General features: G+C 40.4%; 1 protein-coding gene across 1 annotated transcript in view; it reads right to left on the bottom strand.

The window, feature by feature from the left end:
- Positions 1 to 1862: 1862 nt before the first annotated feature.
- LOC108241906 (dynein heavy chain 11, axonemal) overlaps positions 1863 to 15964 on the bottom strand; it is a 37287-nt gene continuing 23185 nt past the window's right edge. The window contains exons 56-82 of the mRNA XM_017426394.3: positions 15441 to 15674; positions 15165 to 15311; positions 14925 to 15038; positions 14690 to 14833; positions 13446 to 13628; positions 13240 to 13341; positions 13011 to 13145; positions 11657 to 11830; positions 11285 to 11520; positions 11028 to 11150; positions 8525 to 8729; positions 8276 to 8440; positions 7930 to 8070; positions 7535 to 7705; positions 6993 to 7115; positions 6697 to 6890; positions 6466 to 6614; positions 6258 to 6385; positions 5701 to 5928; positions 5418 to 5609; positions 4331 to 4459; positions 3547 to 3795; positions 3259 to 3441; positions 3060 to 3175; positions 2818 to 2930; positions 2595 to 2735; positions 1863 to 2486 (exon numbers count right to left, since the gene is read on the bottom strand). Coding sequence (XP_017281883.1) covers positions 2239 to 2486; positions 2595 to 2735; positions 2818 to 2930; positions 3060 to 3175; positions 3259 to 3441; positions 3547 to 3795; positions 4331 to 4459; positions 5418 to 5609; positions 5701 to 5928; positions 6258 to 6385; positions 6466 to 6614; positions 6697 to 6890; positions 6993 to 7115; positions 7535 to 7705; positions 7930 to 8070; positions 8276 to 8440; positions 8525 to 8729; positions 11028 to 11150; positions 11285 to 11520; positions 11657 to 11830; positions 13011 to 13145; positions 13240 to 13341; positions 13446 to 13628; positions 14690 to 14833; positions 14925 to 15038; positions 15165 to 15311; positions 15441 to 15674 — 4467 coding nt within the window. The 3' untranslated portion in view covers positions 1863 to 2238. The remainder of the gene's footprint in view (positions 2487 to 2594; positions 2736 to 2817; positions 2931 to 3059; positions 3176 to 3258; positions 3442 to 3546; positions 3796 to 4330; positions 4460 to 5417; positions 5610 to 5700; positions 5929 to 6257; positions 6386 to 6465; positions 6615 to 6696; positions 6891 to 6992; positions 7116 to 7534; positions 7706 to 7929; positions 8071 to 8275; positions 8441 to 8524; positions 8730 to 11027; positions 11151 to 11284; positions 11521 to 11656; positions 11831 to 13010; positions 13146 to 13239; positions 13342 to 13445; positions 13629 to 14689; positions 14834 to 14924; positions 15039 to 15164; positions 15312 to 15440; positions 15675 to 15964) is intronic.

Here is a 15964-nt window from a genome sequence, read left to right as displayed (position 1 = left end):
GGCAACATCTAAAAAGGTAATTTAACAAGCCAAACAATACATTTTAAAAAACAAAATATGGAAATTTTGAAAGTTACAGCAGCATGAAGTATTGAAGTGTGGGACTTTAAAAACTGATTGGATGTTGTCAAACACCTGCAGATTTCAGAGGAAGTATCTGGGAAAATAAAATAGTGTTTTGTCATATGACATACAATAAGTAGACTTAATTACTTGCATCTTACTTTAGTTTTTGATCATAGCTGGGGGTTTGAACAAACTTGACAGATTATAAGAGAATATATCAGGAAAGAAGAACAAACAGGACTTACATTTCAAAAAGAGACAAAGTGTCGTTTCTTAATCTGTGGGCGTCAAGTTTAAACACTGGGATTTATGTGCTTATTTTTCTTTAGAAATGAAGAAAAACTGACTGGTAACTAACGAGTAAAGAGGGAAATACTCCAGGGACACTAAACTTCAAGTCACTGTGGGAAAATTTCATAAATCTGTTTTTTACCCACCTCCTTTCCGGTTGGCGGGGAGCTGGTGCCCGTCTCCAGCCGTCACTGTCGGAGTAGCGGGGGACACCCTGGACAGGTCGCAAGTCCATCACAGGGACACATGGAAATGTAATTTGTGTTATTTATTTGATATCTTTTATTACAGTGAAGCTGCTACTTATACATTTTAAATCCTTTCACCACTCCCTCCTGAGTGAAGTTGTTTGTTTCTGCATATAAAACACTCATTTTGCAGAATGAAGGTTACTAACTAACACATTATTTTACATGTTTCTGAGTGTGTGTTTTTTTTCTCTTGGTGCAGGGAGGAGGAGGTGTGACCCAGATGCCCTATTTTTTTTTTTTTTGACTTTAAGCAGGTGTCCCGATTGGCCTTTAACATGACTTATGTGTGGCACGACCCCTGCTGCGCCGGGCCCTCGCACCCTGCCATTTCCTCCCAAACTCAGCCGGCACTGTATCATTTCCCCGTCACCAAATGAGCGGCTAGCTGCTGCGGCGGGCTAATGAGAGGAAGAGAAGGCAGATTTAGAGAATCTGCAGGAACCGCTTCTTCATTCTCTCTTTCCCCCCCACCTCCACTGCAACACAATGCACAGAATCAATCTTCCATCCTCCATTTGTCTGTCTGCAGCCACTTAGGCTGCAGGGAGGAATTAGGAGCAGCACAGCGGTTATTAGCGTTGGAGAAAATCTTATTTGAGAAGAGCGCTGATTTGACCTCCTCCTCCACCTCCCTGAAAAACACCAGTGTGCTTCAGTCGCTGTAATTTGTATATCACAACGTCAATAATATGGCCGTGTTTAACCCTGACAACAACAGGATCGTAAAGTTCACTCTCGTTAAAAAAAATAACTAAATTATTTGCTTTGAAGGATACACGTGTTACTTGTCATGCTGTACAAAATCATCTTGATTTTGAAAGAAAATCTGGCAATAAAAGGGAGTAAAAAAATTAATCAGCCCATCTTTTCACTTTTTCATTAACCCCAAACAAATAGATTCAATAAGATAACATTTCAGATAAGATTACTCCTTCCTTAGACTCGCTCAAAGTTAAAGGTTTTATTTGGTGCAGATGAAGTTAATCAGATGCTAACAGAGAGGGGAGACAGATAAAGGATGGGTAATCTAATGTGTTGCTTTCTCATACAAAGCTATCAGTGTCTTTGAATAGGTTTTTCCAACAGGCCCGGCTGAATGAATTACACTAGTCTGTTAGTATTCTGCCTCTGCCGTACAAAAGGTCAATGTCAAACGCACCTCATTTAAAAGTCAATAGCAGGCATGCACATCATCTCCTGGGAATTCGGTCCGGGAAGCCTCCAGACAGCATTGTGTATCATTCAGTTTGCAGAGGGCAGCCTGAGAGCTTTTTTTTTTTTTTTTATTCTTGACCTTCCAATAAAATATGCTCCCTATCCAAAATTACATGGTCTAAAATGGAGACATGGGCGCCCAACAAATCACGGCCAGACTCGAGGGAGACGCACAACAGCTCCAACACTGGCTGAAATAATATCTGTACTAACATATTTCATGATATAAAATACATTTACACACTCCAATGACAATTTTTAAAAAAGTAATTAATTATAATTAAACTTTATAAAAGCTAATCTATATGATATGCATAATCTAATACTGGATAGAGATGTAGTTTTTCAACACTGTCTCCAAAGTACTGCTGTTAGATATTAAAAATATCCAAACAGCAACAACTTCCTTGCAGTCTCACACAGACAACAGCAATGCAACTCCAGCCACCACCCACTTAGTTGGCGACTGTTTGGTCCGGAGGTGGAAAGCCCACACGTTCGTGGGCCCTCGCTGCTTAGTGCGGTACACCGGGCACCTATAAGTGTTTTTCAGCTCCTGCTCCTCTGCGGGCACAGCTCTAACAAACAGCACCGGCATGGAAGGGGTCAAGTCTCTCAAGACCGCTTCGGCCATAACGCCAGACTGAGTGTCCCAACGCGCTCCTGAGAGAACACAGGACATGTTAATAAGCAGTAAACTACTTGTCAAAGATATACAAATATAATTAGTCAGCGCGCACTGCAGGGACTTTCGGGCTAATCGATTCCAACCTTCCATGAAGAGTCCGTGGATGTAGGCCCCCTCTCTTGGAGGATGTCCAAAGTCGTCTTTCATCTTCTTCGTTACGTCCACAGTCAGAGTCATCCTGTCCAGCGGCCACTGGTTCTTGCGAGCAATACTTTGCAGCACAGCTGTAAAATGCGACTCTGCAGGTTAATATTTCTGGTTTTCCTGGTTTAAAGTCATCATCTTGCTCGCAGACTGGATTCTCACCAGTGAGGAAAGACTGAGGGTTGAAAAGCCCTGAGAGCCAAACAACTGCAGGCAGGACAAAGTCTTGAGTCCAAGTGTCCAGCTCGTGACAGCTGCACATCAGATCACTCAGCCTGTAATGTAAATGTTACTTCAACAGCAATGCAACATTTTAATGGCAACACGTGTTAACTAGCATAATAAGAGATACATAATAAAAGCTGCTTGGTTTGAAAAAGAAAGAAGACAAATTAAAAAGTTACCACTGGGTTAGTGTTTTAGTGGAGGGATAAGCCAGTCGAGCCCAGGAATCGGGGACAAAATCACTGAATACTGCAGACTGTAGAGTCTCCATACTGGAGGAAATGGTGAGTTCTCCCTGTAAAAAAAGAAAAATAAAACTTTGTTACGACAAGATGTTAATGTTTATGTACAAAGCTACACAGTCAGAGTGAACTGTACCTTCAAGCCAAGATGCAGCTCATCGAGGGACCTCCTTATTTCTGCTAGAAGAACATTCATGCGTTCACACTCCTGAAAGCACACTAACGTGTAGGGGCTTCGGTCTGTCGTCTTGGTCATCATCTCTGCTACATTATATTCTTCTGGAAGCTTCTCCAGGATGTCTTCGATTATGGACACAACCTGTCGAATACAACAAAGCTGCTCAGGTATGAGTTATATATATATTTATGTATATTTATTCTCAGCAGCTTCTTTCAGGAAAAGCTTCCTTCTGATCCTCCACACCTTCTCCTCTGTGCTCTGAGCCACATCGTCTCCTCGGGCTGAGTCCTGCGGCTGCAGCTCCAGCTCCAGCAGAGTCCTGAAGAGGTTTTCCGAGGTGACAGTAAGACACTCGAGCTCGGCGTTTGGATGGAGGCCGAACAAAGTTGGGTTCTCAGCGGGGAGATGCTCGTCAATATAAGCGTGATAACCGTTGTAGTCCGAGAAGGGCGGAGCAAGGAACCCCGGACACAGAAAGAGCTCAGCTTCAAACTAGAAATATATAAAAAAAAACAGATAACAGTACAATTAAGATTAATGAAGAGAAACTTAAAGAAAACTTGTGTTGTGCAAAATCCAGTTATTCCTGTTTGATTAAATTAATCACATATCTTTGTTTTCAAAATAAAGAAGTAATTACTTGTGAATCATCAGCTTGACAAGAATACCAACTAATGCTTGTTATGGAGTGTCATGCAGCACCGTAAAGTAAGATAACTTAACATCGAGTGAATGGAAAACCATCAAAGCTGCAGTTTAGTTTCACATCCCAAGAGGGCGCCATTTACCTTACCAACAACACAAAGAACTTCAAAAAGAGGCTCATAAATCCTTACACTTTGGCACTGAATAGATCAACATGACAATGCTCAAAAGTCATTTAAATAAATGAATTAAAGTTCTTAACAAACCGAACATTTGTACTGTCCAAACCAATCAAGTGCAACAATTTCTTTGGAACATAAAACTGGACAAACACTGGAAGCAAATGAATTATTTCCACAAGGCATCATTATCACTCTCTTACCATTTTTGGATGCATGAATTCTTGCAGATACGTCTTACACAGTCTTCTGTCCCAGTCGTCAGTAATGTGTCCTCCGTACATGATCTCTCCAAAAAGGTAGCACAGGTCCTCCCAAGGCACCTGCGTGGACTTAAAGCAGGATTTGTAGACTTTTATCACATTGGAAAACCAAGAAAGTGGGAATATCTGAAACTTTACATTGATTAAAAGGTTGTTTACATTCATTTCTTTACTCTTCTAATTGTAACTTCTTCTTTGAAACTCTAAAGACCAACTACATGTTCACGTTTTAAGTAAACCCCCTGATAGTAATAGCAGTAGATAAATATAACAAAATTATCTCTCTGTACACAAACTGATCCAGTGTATGACAGAAAAGTCTTTCCCACAGCGGGAGATTATGATCCGGGAGCGTGAAGGAGGAAGAAAAGAACCTGTGATTCATAACAAATTACAAAAGCTGTGGGTTCACTATCATTTGTACCTGTATTGTTTTGCAAATTGCTTCCTTCATCAGCTCTAATTGCAGTGATCACTTATGTAGCGTTGTGAACTGTCACATTGGCTGCATGTAATTACATTTAGGATAACGCTTCATTGCCCTCCTAATGAATTCTCTGTATACGCACATACAGGTTACTGTTTGGTTAACGTAATGAAGGACATTCGTTTTTGGAGGGCAGAATATCTGGGAGATGTAATTGGTTATGACCGGAGTAATGGGAGTTCCAAAAGAAACGCATTAGGAGTTGTGAGAGGTGCATCTCTGAAAGAATGGATTTTTTTGTCTTTGTGAAATAAAGCTAAATTATAGGCTGCGCTAATAGTTGTAGGGAATTTGAAGAAGAAGAAGAAAAAAAAAAGGTGGTAATGAACATTTTTCATAAGAAACGCTGCAACAAAAGATTTTTCAAACAATAATTGGAGACAGTGCTCCGTAATTCAGCAGTCCCGTTTGGCATCAATGTCACCGCAAATACCGTTATTATTCCAAATTTGATTAGCTTAGAAGGTTGTGGCAAAACAAATTAAAAGTTTTGTTAAAATAAAAATGTGAATTTATGATGCAGTAAAAAAAAAAACCTACTTTGGTGTTGGCCTCCAGGTGGTTGTACAACACGTTGGCTGAGATGGTGAGGTCTCCTGCGTTGAAGGGGTAGTAGTGGTTCCACCCCTGGGGACCAAATTTACGGCGCTCTGTTACACAGGCGTGAAAGAAACAGAGGGAGAACAACATGGAGTTGAACTCTTGTTCCCTGCAGCACGTATCCAGGGTGTCCTGATAAATAGGAAGGCAATGCGCAGATTTCAGTGAAAGCAAGTTAACTCATAACAGCAGTTTCTGGAAAAGTTTGGCATTTTCTCCACACCTGATTGAAGTTGTTGAGGGCAGCATGCAAACTGGGATTCATGCCAGAGGGTGGCTCATTTGTGATTTTGATGGCATTCTCTAGCAAGCTTCGAGGGATGACAAGCTGCTCAGGGCTCTGCATCGGCTCTCCAGTGATGAAAACCCTATACCTGGGGTGACTGTCCACTGCTGCTGTTTCCAGAAGGACGTCCAATGAGGGCAGCCAGTGAGCCACAAGGTGTACATTCTGAAAAACAAACATATCAGGCAGCTTACAGCATCATTTCAGGTAAAGGAGACATTGCTCTCATCAGTTGTTTCTGTTCTATAAGGAAGAATAGGTTCTCTGTGCTCTGAAATAGTAAGAAAACCCTCACTGATTCACTTAGCTGCACACTTCTCCCTAAAGGAGCCATTTATGGAGCTGATCTAGCCAATTAGGGCTTTTATTGAACCAAATTGAGTTTATTTCCCTTGCTCGCGGGATGAGATAATATCATTACAGGTACTGGGAAGCTCCAAGCACAGCCCAGAGTCACGACAGTAACCTCCTCAGCGAGTAATAAAATTCTCTACCTGTAAAATTACCCAGTGTCCCTGCTTGGAGGCAAGTGTGAGAACCCTCTCAGCTACTTCCTCCTGTCCCTGGCCCAGGGACACATTGTGCAAAGTCCCCTGGTCAATGGAAAATCCCAGCTTTAAACCTGAATGCAAATAAAATTTTGAATACTAAATCAAAGGAAATAATGCAAGATATGCAAGTAACAAATAACAATTGCAGTACCGAGTTTCTCAACATCTTGGAGAGGATTCACTCCGGGTGAGAGGATGAAGAACATGGGGGTTGAGGGACCACTGTCCTCATACAGCTTGTCAAACTCCAACCTGACAGTCTCCACATATTTGGTTCCCAAGCTTTCTTCCACAAACTTTCTACAAAGAAAAAAAAATTAAAAATAAAGTAAATGATGCATAGTTGTTAAAAATCCAAATTCACTTTGGTGACTTTTTTTACTTTAGCGCGTAAGTCATTCTGTCAGGTCGCAGTGCTCTCAGGATTATGAGCTTCTGCAGAGAACTCTTATTCTTCCAGTCCTGAGGAAGCCTTTCATTTTCAGGACAGCTGGACTCAACAATCTTCCTCCAGCGCTTCGGTGAGCTCTCAACGTCTTTGTCGAGTCCACTGAAGTCTTCTACGGCAGAAATTGCCTACATCAACGTGAAAGGCACTATTATTACCCTACTTTGCAGTGAAATGGGGGCATTCAGAAAAATGTGTCCCCTGCAGGGATTACAGGTATTGCTCTGTACCTTAATGGCCCCCCAGGTGTGTGGAGAGAGGAAAGGCACGGCGCTAACTCTCACAGCCTCCACTGGGAAATGCAGAAGGTAGTGAAATTCCTGGGGATCTATAAGGTCCTGGTTGAGCAGGATCTAAGGGGACGGACCAAGAGTATGTTGTTGTAATCTATATCTTATTTATATATTTTTTTCTTAATAATGACCTGGAAACATCAAAAAATAATTCCCTAACAGGGTTAATTAATATGGGCTGAATAAGTGGCAGTAAGTGTGAAACAGCCACGTGAAGGACAGCCTTCAAAGTTAAAAAATTCTTACCAAGACAACAGTTGGCCCAGTGACAGATAATTGCATTATGCCATAAGAACCAACCCTCCTGTCAGAACCAACTGTCTGAACAGCAGCCGTGGAGCAGGGTGTGAGAGGTAATCAATAGCAGCGTATGGTATTGCTGACTGCTTTTAATTGAAGTTAATGTGGGGGCAGAAAAGTACTTTGATTGATGAGAATGACAGCAGGCCCCACCTTTGAGGCGGACCTCAGTCCCTCACCTGGAAGGCCGTGTGTGACAAGAAGGTTAACTTGTCTCTCTCAAACAGGCCCTGGCTGGTGTACAGGAATACAGAATAGGTGATGGCCTCAGTGAGGGTTTGCACTCTGGTCCTCACATCCTCGTCCCATTCTGCATGCTCCATTGCTTTGTTAAACACTGAATTAAAGGCCTGAAAAACAGCCAAAAAAAGGACATGCCGATAAGGTGCAGCACTCCAAGTTGCATTGAATTCACAACCCAAAAGTGAATACAGAATATATACTTTTGCTTAATGCATTTACGCTTATTTGTACATAGCATTCTGCCTAAAAAATAAAATAAAAGAACAATGTTAAATGGAAAATTTGACAGAAATTGTATTAATGTATGAAACGTTGGATGTGAAAGTTTCACCTCGAGTGAAAACTGGTACATGGGGTTAATCTTGTTGAGGTCATTGATGATAAAAAAGAGGAGCGACGCTCTCTCAGCTGCTGGGCGGTATAGCTCTCGAGCCTCGTTGATCTTTGTCTCGTTCTCTCTGGCCTCCACCACCTGTGCGTTCCAATTGCACAAAATGAGCTATTAGGCCCTCAGTCATGCTCCAAAACCCCCCACATTACACATATTCCTAACTACACATCATTTACAGCTAATGCAATAAAATGAGGCACTTGCAGCTGTATGACATTCAATAACACCTGAGTGACTAAGTTTAAAAAAAATAAAAAATTTAAAAAAAACAGGCCATTTACCTTACCTTGCATTGTATGTGAGCGGCCATGCTCTTGGTGTTTTCAAGCTGCTCCACCAGAGAATTATCACTCAGAAAATTACCACAGGCTGCAGAAAGATGACTCAGCAGGTCATCTTCAAACCTCTTCAGCTCAATCTTGAAGTGGTTCTGCTGTGTGGTCAGCTGCATCTTTGTAAAGAGAAATTCACATTTCTAGATTTCCCATTTGGTATAATGGTAAAAAAAAAAACTCTCGATGCGGACAAAATGTACCTTCAGAGCCTCCAGGTCAGGCCTCTCTTTGGACACTACTTGTCCCAGCAGCTGCTCCTCCAGGCCCACAGGAGTCACGATGAAGTTTATGAGGGTGGTCTGGGCCTGGAGCTCCGGAGGGAAATGTGGATTGGCCAGCTTGGTGTGAAGAATGAGCTGAAAGCCACTTTTATATTCACACTCCTTGCCCCCAATAAGAATGTACCTACGCAACAGGAAGTATTTTTTAAATTAGAAATTAAAAAAGACACTTTATTAACTGAATTCTGTTGTCTACGAAATGACGTTCGCAGAATAAATGAAAGTTGGATTATTTGAAGAAATGCATATCGTCCAATACCTTGCATACCAAAGACTAAAACAAAAATCTTGCACCATCTGTTAGCACTTAAAGTATGCATTGGGGATGACTCTCAGCTACTACCACACCAAATTTAAGTTCAGTATCTGTAAGCTGACTCCATTATAACAATTTTGATGTTTGTTAAGGTGGATTAGCTGTAGTGGCCATTTTGAATCAGGTTGACTTTAAAACTTTTTGGGAGCTCCTTTAAACTTCACTGGTTTATGAGATATGTTGTGTGAAGATGAAGGACAGTACGTGCACCTTGAAATCAAAGAAACAAAGACATCATTTTAGAGGCTGTAGAGACACACTAGACAAAATTGTCTGATTGTAACTAAAATATTAATGTTAAAAATACACCTTTTTCTATCTGCTATACATTATGAAAAATAAAACATTCTCTACATTGTTTTATATTCTTGTCTTTGTGACAAAAAGAAACAATACTGATTGCATGCAGCATTTAAAAACGTTACTTATTTTAAAGTCTTTTATAAATGACAGTGCAGGCAGTTTTATAAGCACCACGAGAACTCCATCTGAACTGAGTCCCTGCAAACTCTGCATCCTGAAAGTCAGGTTTGACATTTTAAACTATCCAAGATCGCAACTTTTGTCTCGTTCCAAATGCTGATGTTTTTCTTCAAATACTCTTGAAAAAATATGAAAAATGATCCCAATGCCAACTAATCCTTATCTATTCCTGCATTTCAATTAAATTAGCACTGGCTTGACGAACCTGGTGGCTTTTCATTTATCGCTAATTACCCCTCGGGTGTCAGGCGAGGCCCCAGTTTTTATGGCACGAGTTCCTCATGGCCTAGGTATGGTTCAACTCTATATCTTCACAAGCCAGAATTAATGTACTATTGATAGAACCATTACTCCACCAAATTAAAGTCCTTGCTGATGGATTGGCTTGTAGTCTTCCGTCAGCCATGAAAGGAATAATTAGTATTCATTACTTCACACTCTGCAACATTCCAATTATTAATGAACTTCAGCTGTGGAGCCCTACCAGATCCATCATGGCTGCCCCAGCAGGTTGAATTAATCATCGACAGAAACAAGTGTGTGGGTCATCTACAAGGGATAAACTTATAATCAGATTTAGTATGATGAATTGTTACGTCTGGACGGACAGGACTTCAAAAGAAGCTTAATGAACATCCAACAGGAAGCTCGATATTAATGGTCACAAATGGATCAGAGCAAGAAAGATGTAAACATTTCAGAGGAGGAAATCAAAGCAGAACATCAATATGTGGTATTTTCTATTTATGCTGTTGGTTACCCAGTTTATGGAATTTACTGTATTTTTTATCTATTTGAGGGTAATTGGGTAACTGCTACTTACAGAGCAGCTATGTTGCAGCTATTTTGTTGGAAGGTGTTGTATTAATAAAGTGGAAGACATTATGCAGCAGCAATTAATGTTTTTGAAGTTAGCTTGAAATCAGATATGAGAATTAACCAATTATTTTCATACTGTATATACATCAAGCTTGATGGGTGATGGTAAAAGTGAAAGAACTTTAGTGGAAAAGCCATGTATTGTTACACCACTGGTAAAGATAATTCAGATACAAACTGTTACCTTAGCAATTATTAAACTGGTTAGTAATCTTGGTTAGAAGGAATACAGTAAAATCTACTGCCAGAATTGTGAATTACTAACTGCTTTTGTGGGTCTATAATGATGGAGAACAGCTGAATTCACTGTGTTATATGCTGGTGTTTAGTGGGAAACAGGAGTCCTTATACATAACCATAACAGCCCTCAATTCAGCTTTTACACTGAAGCTCAGCTGTTCAATATTCATCACACCTCAAGAATATAAACACACAAATATACATCTATCACCCATCTTGAAGGACCAATCAATACGTTGACCTCAGGGATTTAAAACACGTGTCCCAAATTCATTTATAATCTAAAGAGCGGGGCAATAATAATGCATTTAGTCATGTCTTCCTGGGGTTTCCAAGCCCGGTGAGGTTCAATCATCTGACAAATCTGCACCTATTGTCCAATGCCACAGACAAGCTGGGACAAATTGTGGACATATCGACTTATGTATAAACGCAGACTATAAAAATGAATTAATTTCACTTATTTTATATGTCGTGTTTCCCAAAAAATGTTTCAGCACCGACCTTCCTTTTTTAATAGTTCTTCTTCCCAGCAGAGGCTCCAGGACTGGGTCTATTTTTTCTGGCAGGTTTTCTATCAACACCGGTTCACCACAGACAAGAGCTTGTTCGATCACATCCAGATACCTGCACAATAAATAGATAAAATAATTTTAAAAAAAAGAATTGCAGAAAAAAAAATCCTGTATTTGTACTTTTTTTTTTTTTTTTTACTACATAAAACTCAGTGGAAAAACAAACTAGGCTCTTTTCCTTCTCACCCTTTCTGTTCCAGTCGCACCACTCTCAGCCCTGGCCCAAGTCGCTTTCTGATCCACTTGACGCCCTGCTGCTGCGGGTCGATGATTAGTGGCCAACGCTCACTGGTGGTCAGGATGGCTGCATTTTCAGTCGACATCCTATCGTTTGGCAAGCCCTGGTTATGCCAGGCAGCTACGGTGGCATCATCTGTAAGCATGAGGACTGGATCCAGGCCGTCTGTCAGGGGCACAGAGACCTGGAACAAAAACAGAGAACTGATGTCACTGCAGTTCAAGCTCAAGTGGAAGTGTACTTCAGCTCACAGACTCAAGCCAATAAAGTAATTTTGTTACATACAACAAGTCTTAAGTACTTTCCAAGGCAGTTCTTGCCTTCTGAGACTGAAGAAAAGGAATCCAAGCATTTCTTAAAAGCTCCACACGATACTGGCCGGTAAAGTAACCCATGTAAGAGACAAAGGCTGAAGTGAGAAGGATGTCACCACACAGGGTTTCTCTTTGTTCTTCATACTGGACAATCGCCTGGGACCAGCGCTCCCGCTCTGACTGCAACACATTTAAGATCAGGCTTCAATATCGTGTTAAAAATATACAGAAGGAGGCTGCTGCTACGGTAGTGCTTCATGTCCGCAACAGTGCAAATCTGTATTTCATCAAAATCTAAACACAGTATTTGTACCTTGATAATGCAATTATTAAAGCGCATAGCTGACAATCGCTTATAGCTGATTACTAATTTTGGCTGAATATTTCCTCAGCATCATTTTAGCATTTATTTAAACCTTCAATACTACAACTGTGACAGCCTATAGCAATTAATCATGCGTGGCATTTTCTTACAAGGGGCCGTGGATCCAGAATATGTCATATAATAAATTCTCAGACAGTTAAAAATCACTATAATTTTACTCTAATGTATTATGGATCGCTTGGAATATCACTCAGTCTGGGGTGAGACATTGTTAATTTCCAACAGCTGTTGAGGCTTTGAGGTAAGTTAATGATTAAATATAGACGGCCTGATTTATTAGTCTGTACACTATTGCTTCCAGGTCAATGCCATAAAGACAAAACATTTATCTTGATATGCTTAAAAGCCAAGTTGTTCCATGCAAAGCGCATTTATTTTCTGAAAAAGGAAAGTCGAACTTGCGAAATAGCCACTGAAATGACCATCTGTTATTCCACATTAACACTCATAAGGATTCTCAGAAAAAGAAAAAAAAGCATGTACAGCAGCGGAAAAGAGTTGAATATAATTAATTAGTTAATTGAAAATATGAAGCATTTAATATTTACAGGATGTATAGATTCATGGGCCACAATTTCCATTTGGCAGTCTGTTAAAATGCAGCAATAAAATAGATTATCTTTTACAACTCCAACAAAGTAAAAGGAGTGCAGATATGCATTGGCTACAGTATCTCTATTCACTTCTCAGTGTTGGAAACTGCTCAGTGTGCCAGTTGCCCAGCTCAGCCATGCGTTTCTGTGGTCCAGCCCTCTCTACCTGTCTCACATGTTCCCAGTATCCTGCTGGACTGGGCTGTAACATCTCCCTTTGTCTGATCTGCTCATACAACTGTTAGGATACCTTGCCAGGAAATTGCAACTTCTAGTCCAGATTACTGATGCAGTTACCAGCACCCCGAGCAAATTGACAATTAATTTTATGCCAGGTCAGCCCCGGTGACAGCACAGAACTCTTCCATCTCCCATTGTTTACCACTAAGCCTTTAACTAGTCGGTTGGCCAGCTCGATGGTCTGGATGGTTCGCGCCACCTCCTCTTGACAGCAGATTTTTTCAGCTGTAGCCCTCTCAAACTGAGCTGTTAGGCTCTGGAGGCTGGCATCAAGATCCTAGAGAGACAAAGGGAAACCATGCAAATCAAACACCATTACCAGAATTTAGCTTGTAGGCTAATTAACTTAAATATAATAACATTGCACTCACTGCCAATTTCTTTCGAACTGCCAACAGTTTGGCTGTTGCCGTTTCTAGTTCTGCATTAGCTTGTGATAATGCACGCCTTTTTGGAATAACCTCACAATAAATCTGAAAAAAGTAAATAAATAATAAAGCATACTTCATGAATATACCTCAAAGCTGTGTAAAATGTATTCATAGCAAATATAATTTCTTTAAAGACGATGTCAGACCTCGTAGTATCTGACAATATTAATAGTCCAGGCACAAAGACCAGCTGCAGCTGTGGATTTGGTCCAGACTAATTCTGGATGAAAGTCGGGTTTTCTTAGATACTGATGCTTCACCACAGTCAGACAGGACTCAGGGATGTGCTCTTTGTCATACGACACCAGTGCTTGCAGGAAATCATCCACCTAACAGACATAAAGACACAGACAGGAAATACTCTGTCAGATTATGTGAATCAGTGCAGTTTATATATTAAGATATTCAAGTAATCAAAGTTTTTATTTGCCATTAATTGTTTGATTCTGTGTGGGTAATTATAATTATTCACAAACAAAATGCACATTGATTTGTTTAATTTGTAATGTGTGTAAATTTTCCCTGAATGAAATATTTTACATACAAATATACCTCATACAAGTATAGTAATAGTCCCACTTTTGTCTGCTGCTGACTTTATTCAATAAAAATATTTTTAAAAAGGTGGGAATTGGGAGGGGGGAGGGACATTTTTACACAGCTTGTGGTGGAAATATATCAAATAGGTGCAATAAAGTTCCTTATATTCATACTTAGTAATTATGTGACTAAGCTCAAGTTCCAGTGTGAGTGTAATCTAAATAACACATCGCATTTAGCTTCTCAGAAGTGAAAATAAAGACTTGATGGTTGCAGGTGAATTTGTCACTCTGTTACTTCAATTAGTTCAAAGACCAAAGCAATTTAACTGCTAGAGTATGAGCCAGGGTAAAACACACTGCTAAAGTTTAAATTCCTTTCATGAGAAGTATTTTTCAAGTGTTTACCACTGTCAGGCGGCTAAAACATTACAACAGATTTGTTAATAAGTTATTTTTTTCAGCCAGGCAGAGCTTAGATTGTCATATGTTGTTAGAGCTAAAGCTGCCATGATAATGTTAGCTGGATGTAATTTAACATTAACCAATACACCAATTCAAAAAAATATAAAGCAATTTCCTCTTTCTGAATTGTTCCCATCACACAATGTGTCTGTGCTGAGTGTGTATGTGTGCTTGTATGACGTGGTTTTATAGTCACACTTGCAATAACAGCAGCAAGAGGTTAGAGCAGGTCGACACTTGCTCCACCAGTGGGTGAGCATATTCATAGCAGCATCCAGCTGTAATGTGAGCTTTGAAAAGATGCTGGGCAGGGCAATGTCAGGGCCCTCTCACAGATTAGACTGGCATTAATCAAGCCGATGTGATTGACATGATGACAGTTTAACCTTGCCCATGAAGGCCCGCGCCGCCTTCCAGCTCCGATCCTTAGGCACGCGACCGTGGGGGGCCAGCAAGACCATTACAGCTGCTGCAACATTGATTACCGCTGCTGGAGGGTTCGGAAAAGCTTTCAGTTCGGTAAGATTCACCTATAAAATAACCAAAAATATATTTATAATAACACTGTCAGAAGTCATTCGCATTTCAAAACATTTTATATAGTTTGTAGAAATGATGCACCTTGTTGAGGGTGTTTAGTGCTTCTACTGCAGCTGCCAGGGATGGCTCTGCCTTGGCTAAGTCACTTTCACAGTCTCTCTGTTTTAAAGCAATTTCTGCCTGCATGGCAGCAACCTGTTCAAAAGCAACCATAAAAAATAAAATTTTAAGATGTTCTATGTATTGTATAACATGGTGTAGTGTGTAATGTGTAATGCCAAAACAGTGAATAAAAAGAAACCTAACATGCCATTGTCTAACCTTTTGTGCTTCCACATCTGCGGCCTCTCTCTTCTTGCTAACCTTCTCACTCTGCAGTCCAATCTTTACTATTATAGCCTCAGTATTGTCATTTTTCACAGTCAGCTCAGCTTCTTGTGATGCTAGCTTGGCTTTTAGATCTTCAACCTGAAAGAGATAATTACCATGAACATGTATAACTCCATATGCAACACATTTTAAAAAATCCAAAATAAGTCAACAATGTTCTTCAGAGTCTAAGATGAGATCCCCTAAGCAAAGAAGGAAGATATACACCTGCGCAGCAGTGCTTTGGAGCTTCTGAAGGCCATTTTCAAGCCGGTTCATCTGATGCTGAAGCTGAGCCCGGCTTTTCTCCAGAAGGTTTCTGTACAGTGTGATTTGCTGGAGAAAGCTCCTGGGGGTGGTGTAATTGTACCTCTTCTCATTTTGTAGGTATTTTTCACTTGCCTGGTTGACACTGGTGTGAACATGGGCCATGAAAAGACTGATGGATTCCTGGACTGCAGGCTATAAAAATAAGCAGACAAGTGCGAAGAGGGGAGAACGGGGTGAGCTGGATAAAGTGCAGTTTAACATCCCCAACCTGATGGGCACTGAAATATTATCTTCATAAACTTTGAATTCATCTACAAATTCTGCCATCTTACTTGGCTGGCCCTGACTTACTCAATCTAAAATTTAGGTGCAGCTAGCTGGAATGATTATGCTTTGAAACCTCTGTGAAAATAATGTGTTTAGAGCACTGACATGCTGCTTGTAAAACATGCACACCGTTTACATTATATCTGGAGGCCTCC

This window comes from Kryptolebias marmoratus, linkage group LG16 (genome assembly GCF_001649575.2).
Source record: "Kryptolebias marmoratus isolate JLee-2015 linkage group LG16, ASM164957v2, whole genome shotgun sequence".
NCBI lineage: Eukaryota > Metazoa > Chordata > Actinopteri > Cyprinodontiformes > Rivulidae > Kryptolebias > Kryptolebias marmoratus.
The sequence above is the reverse complement of the archived record's forward strand: the minus strand, read 5'-3'. Positions and strand labels throughout refer to the sequence as shown.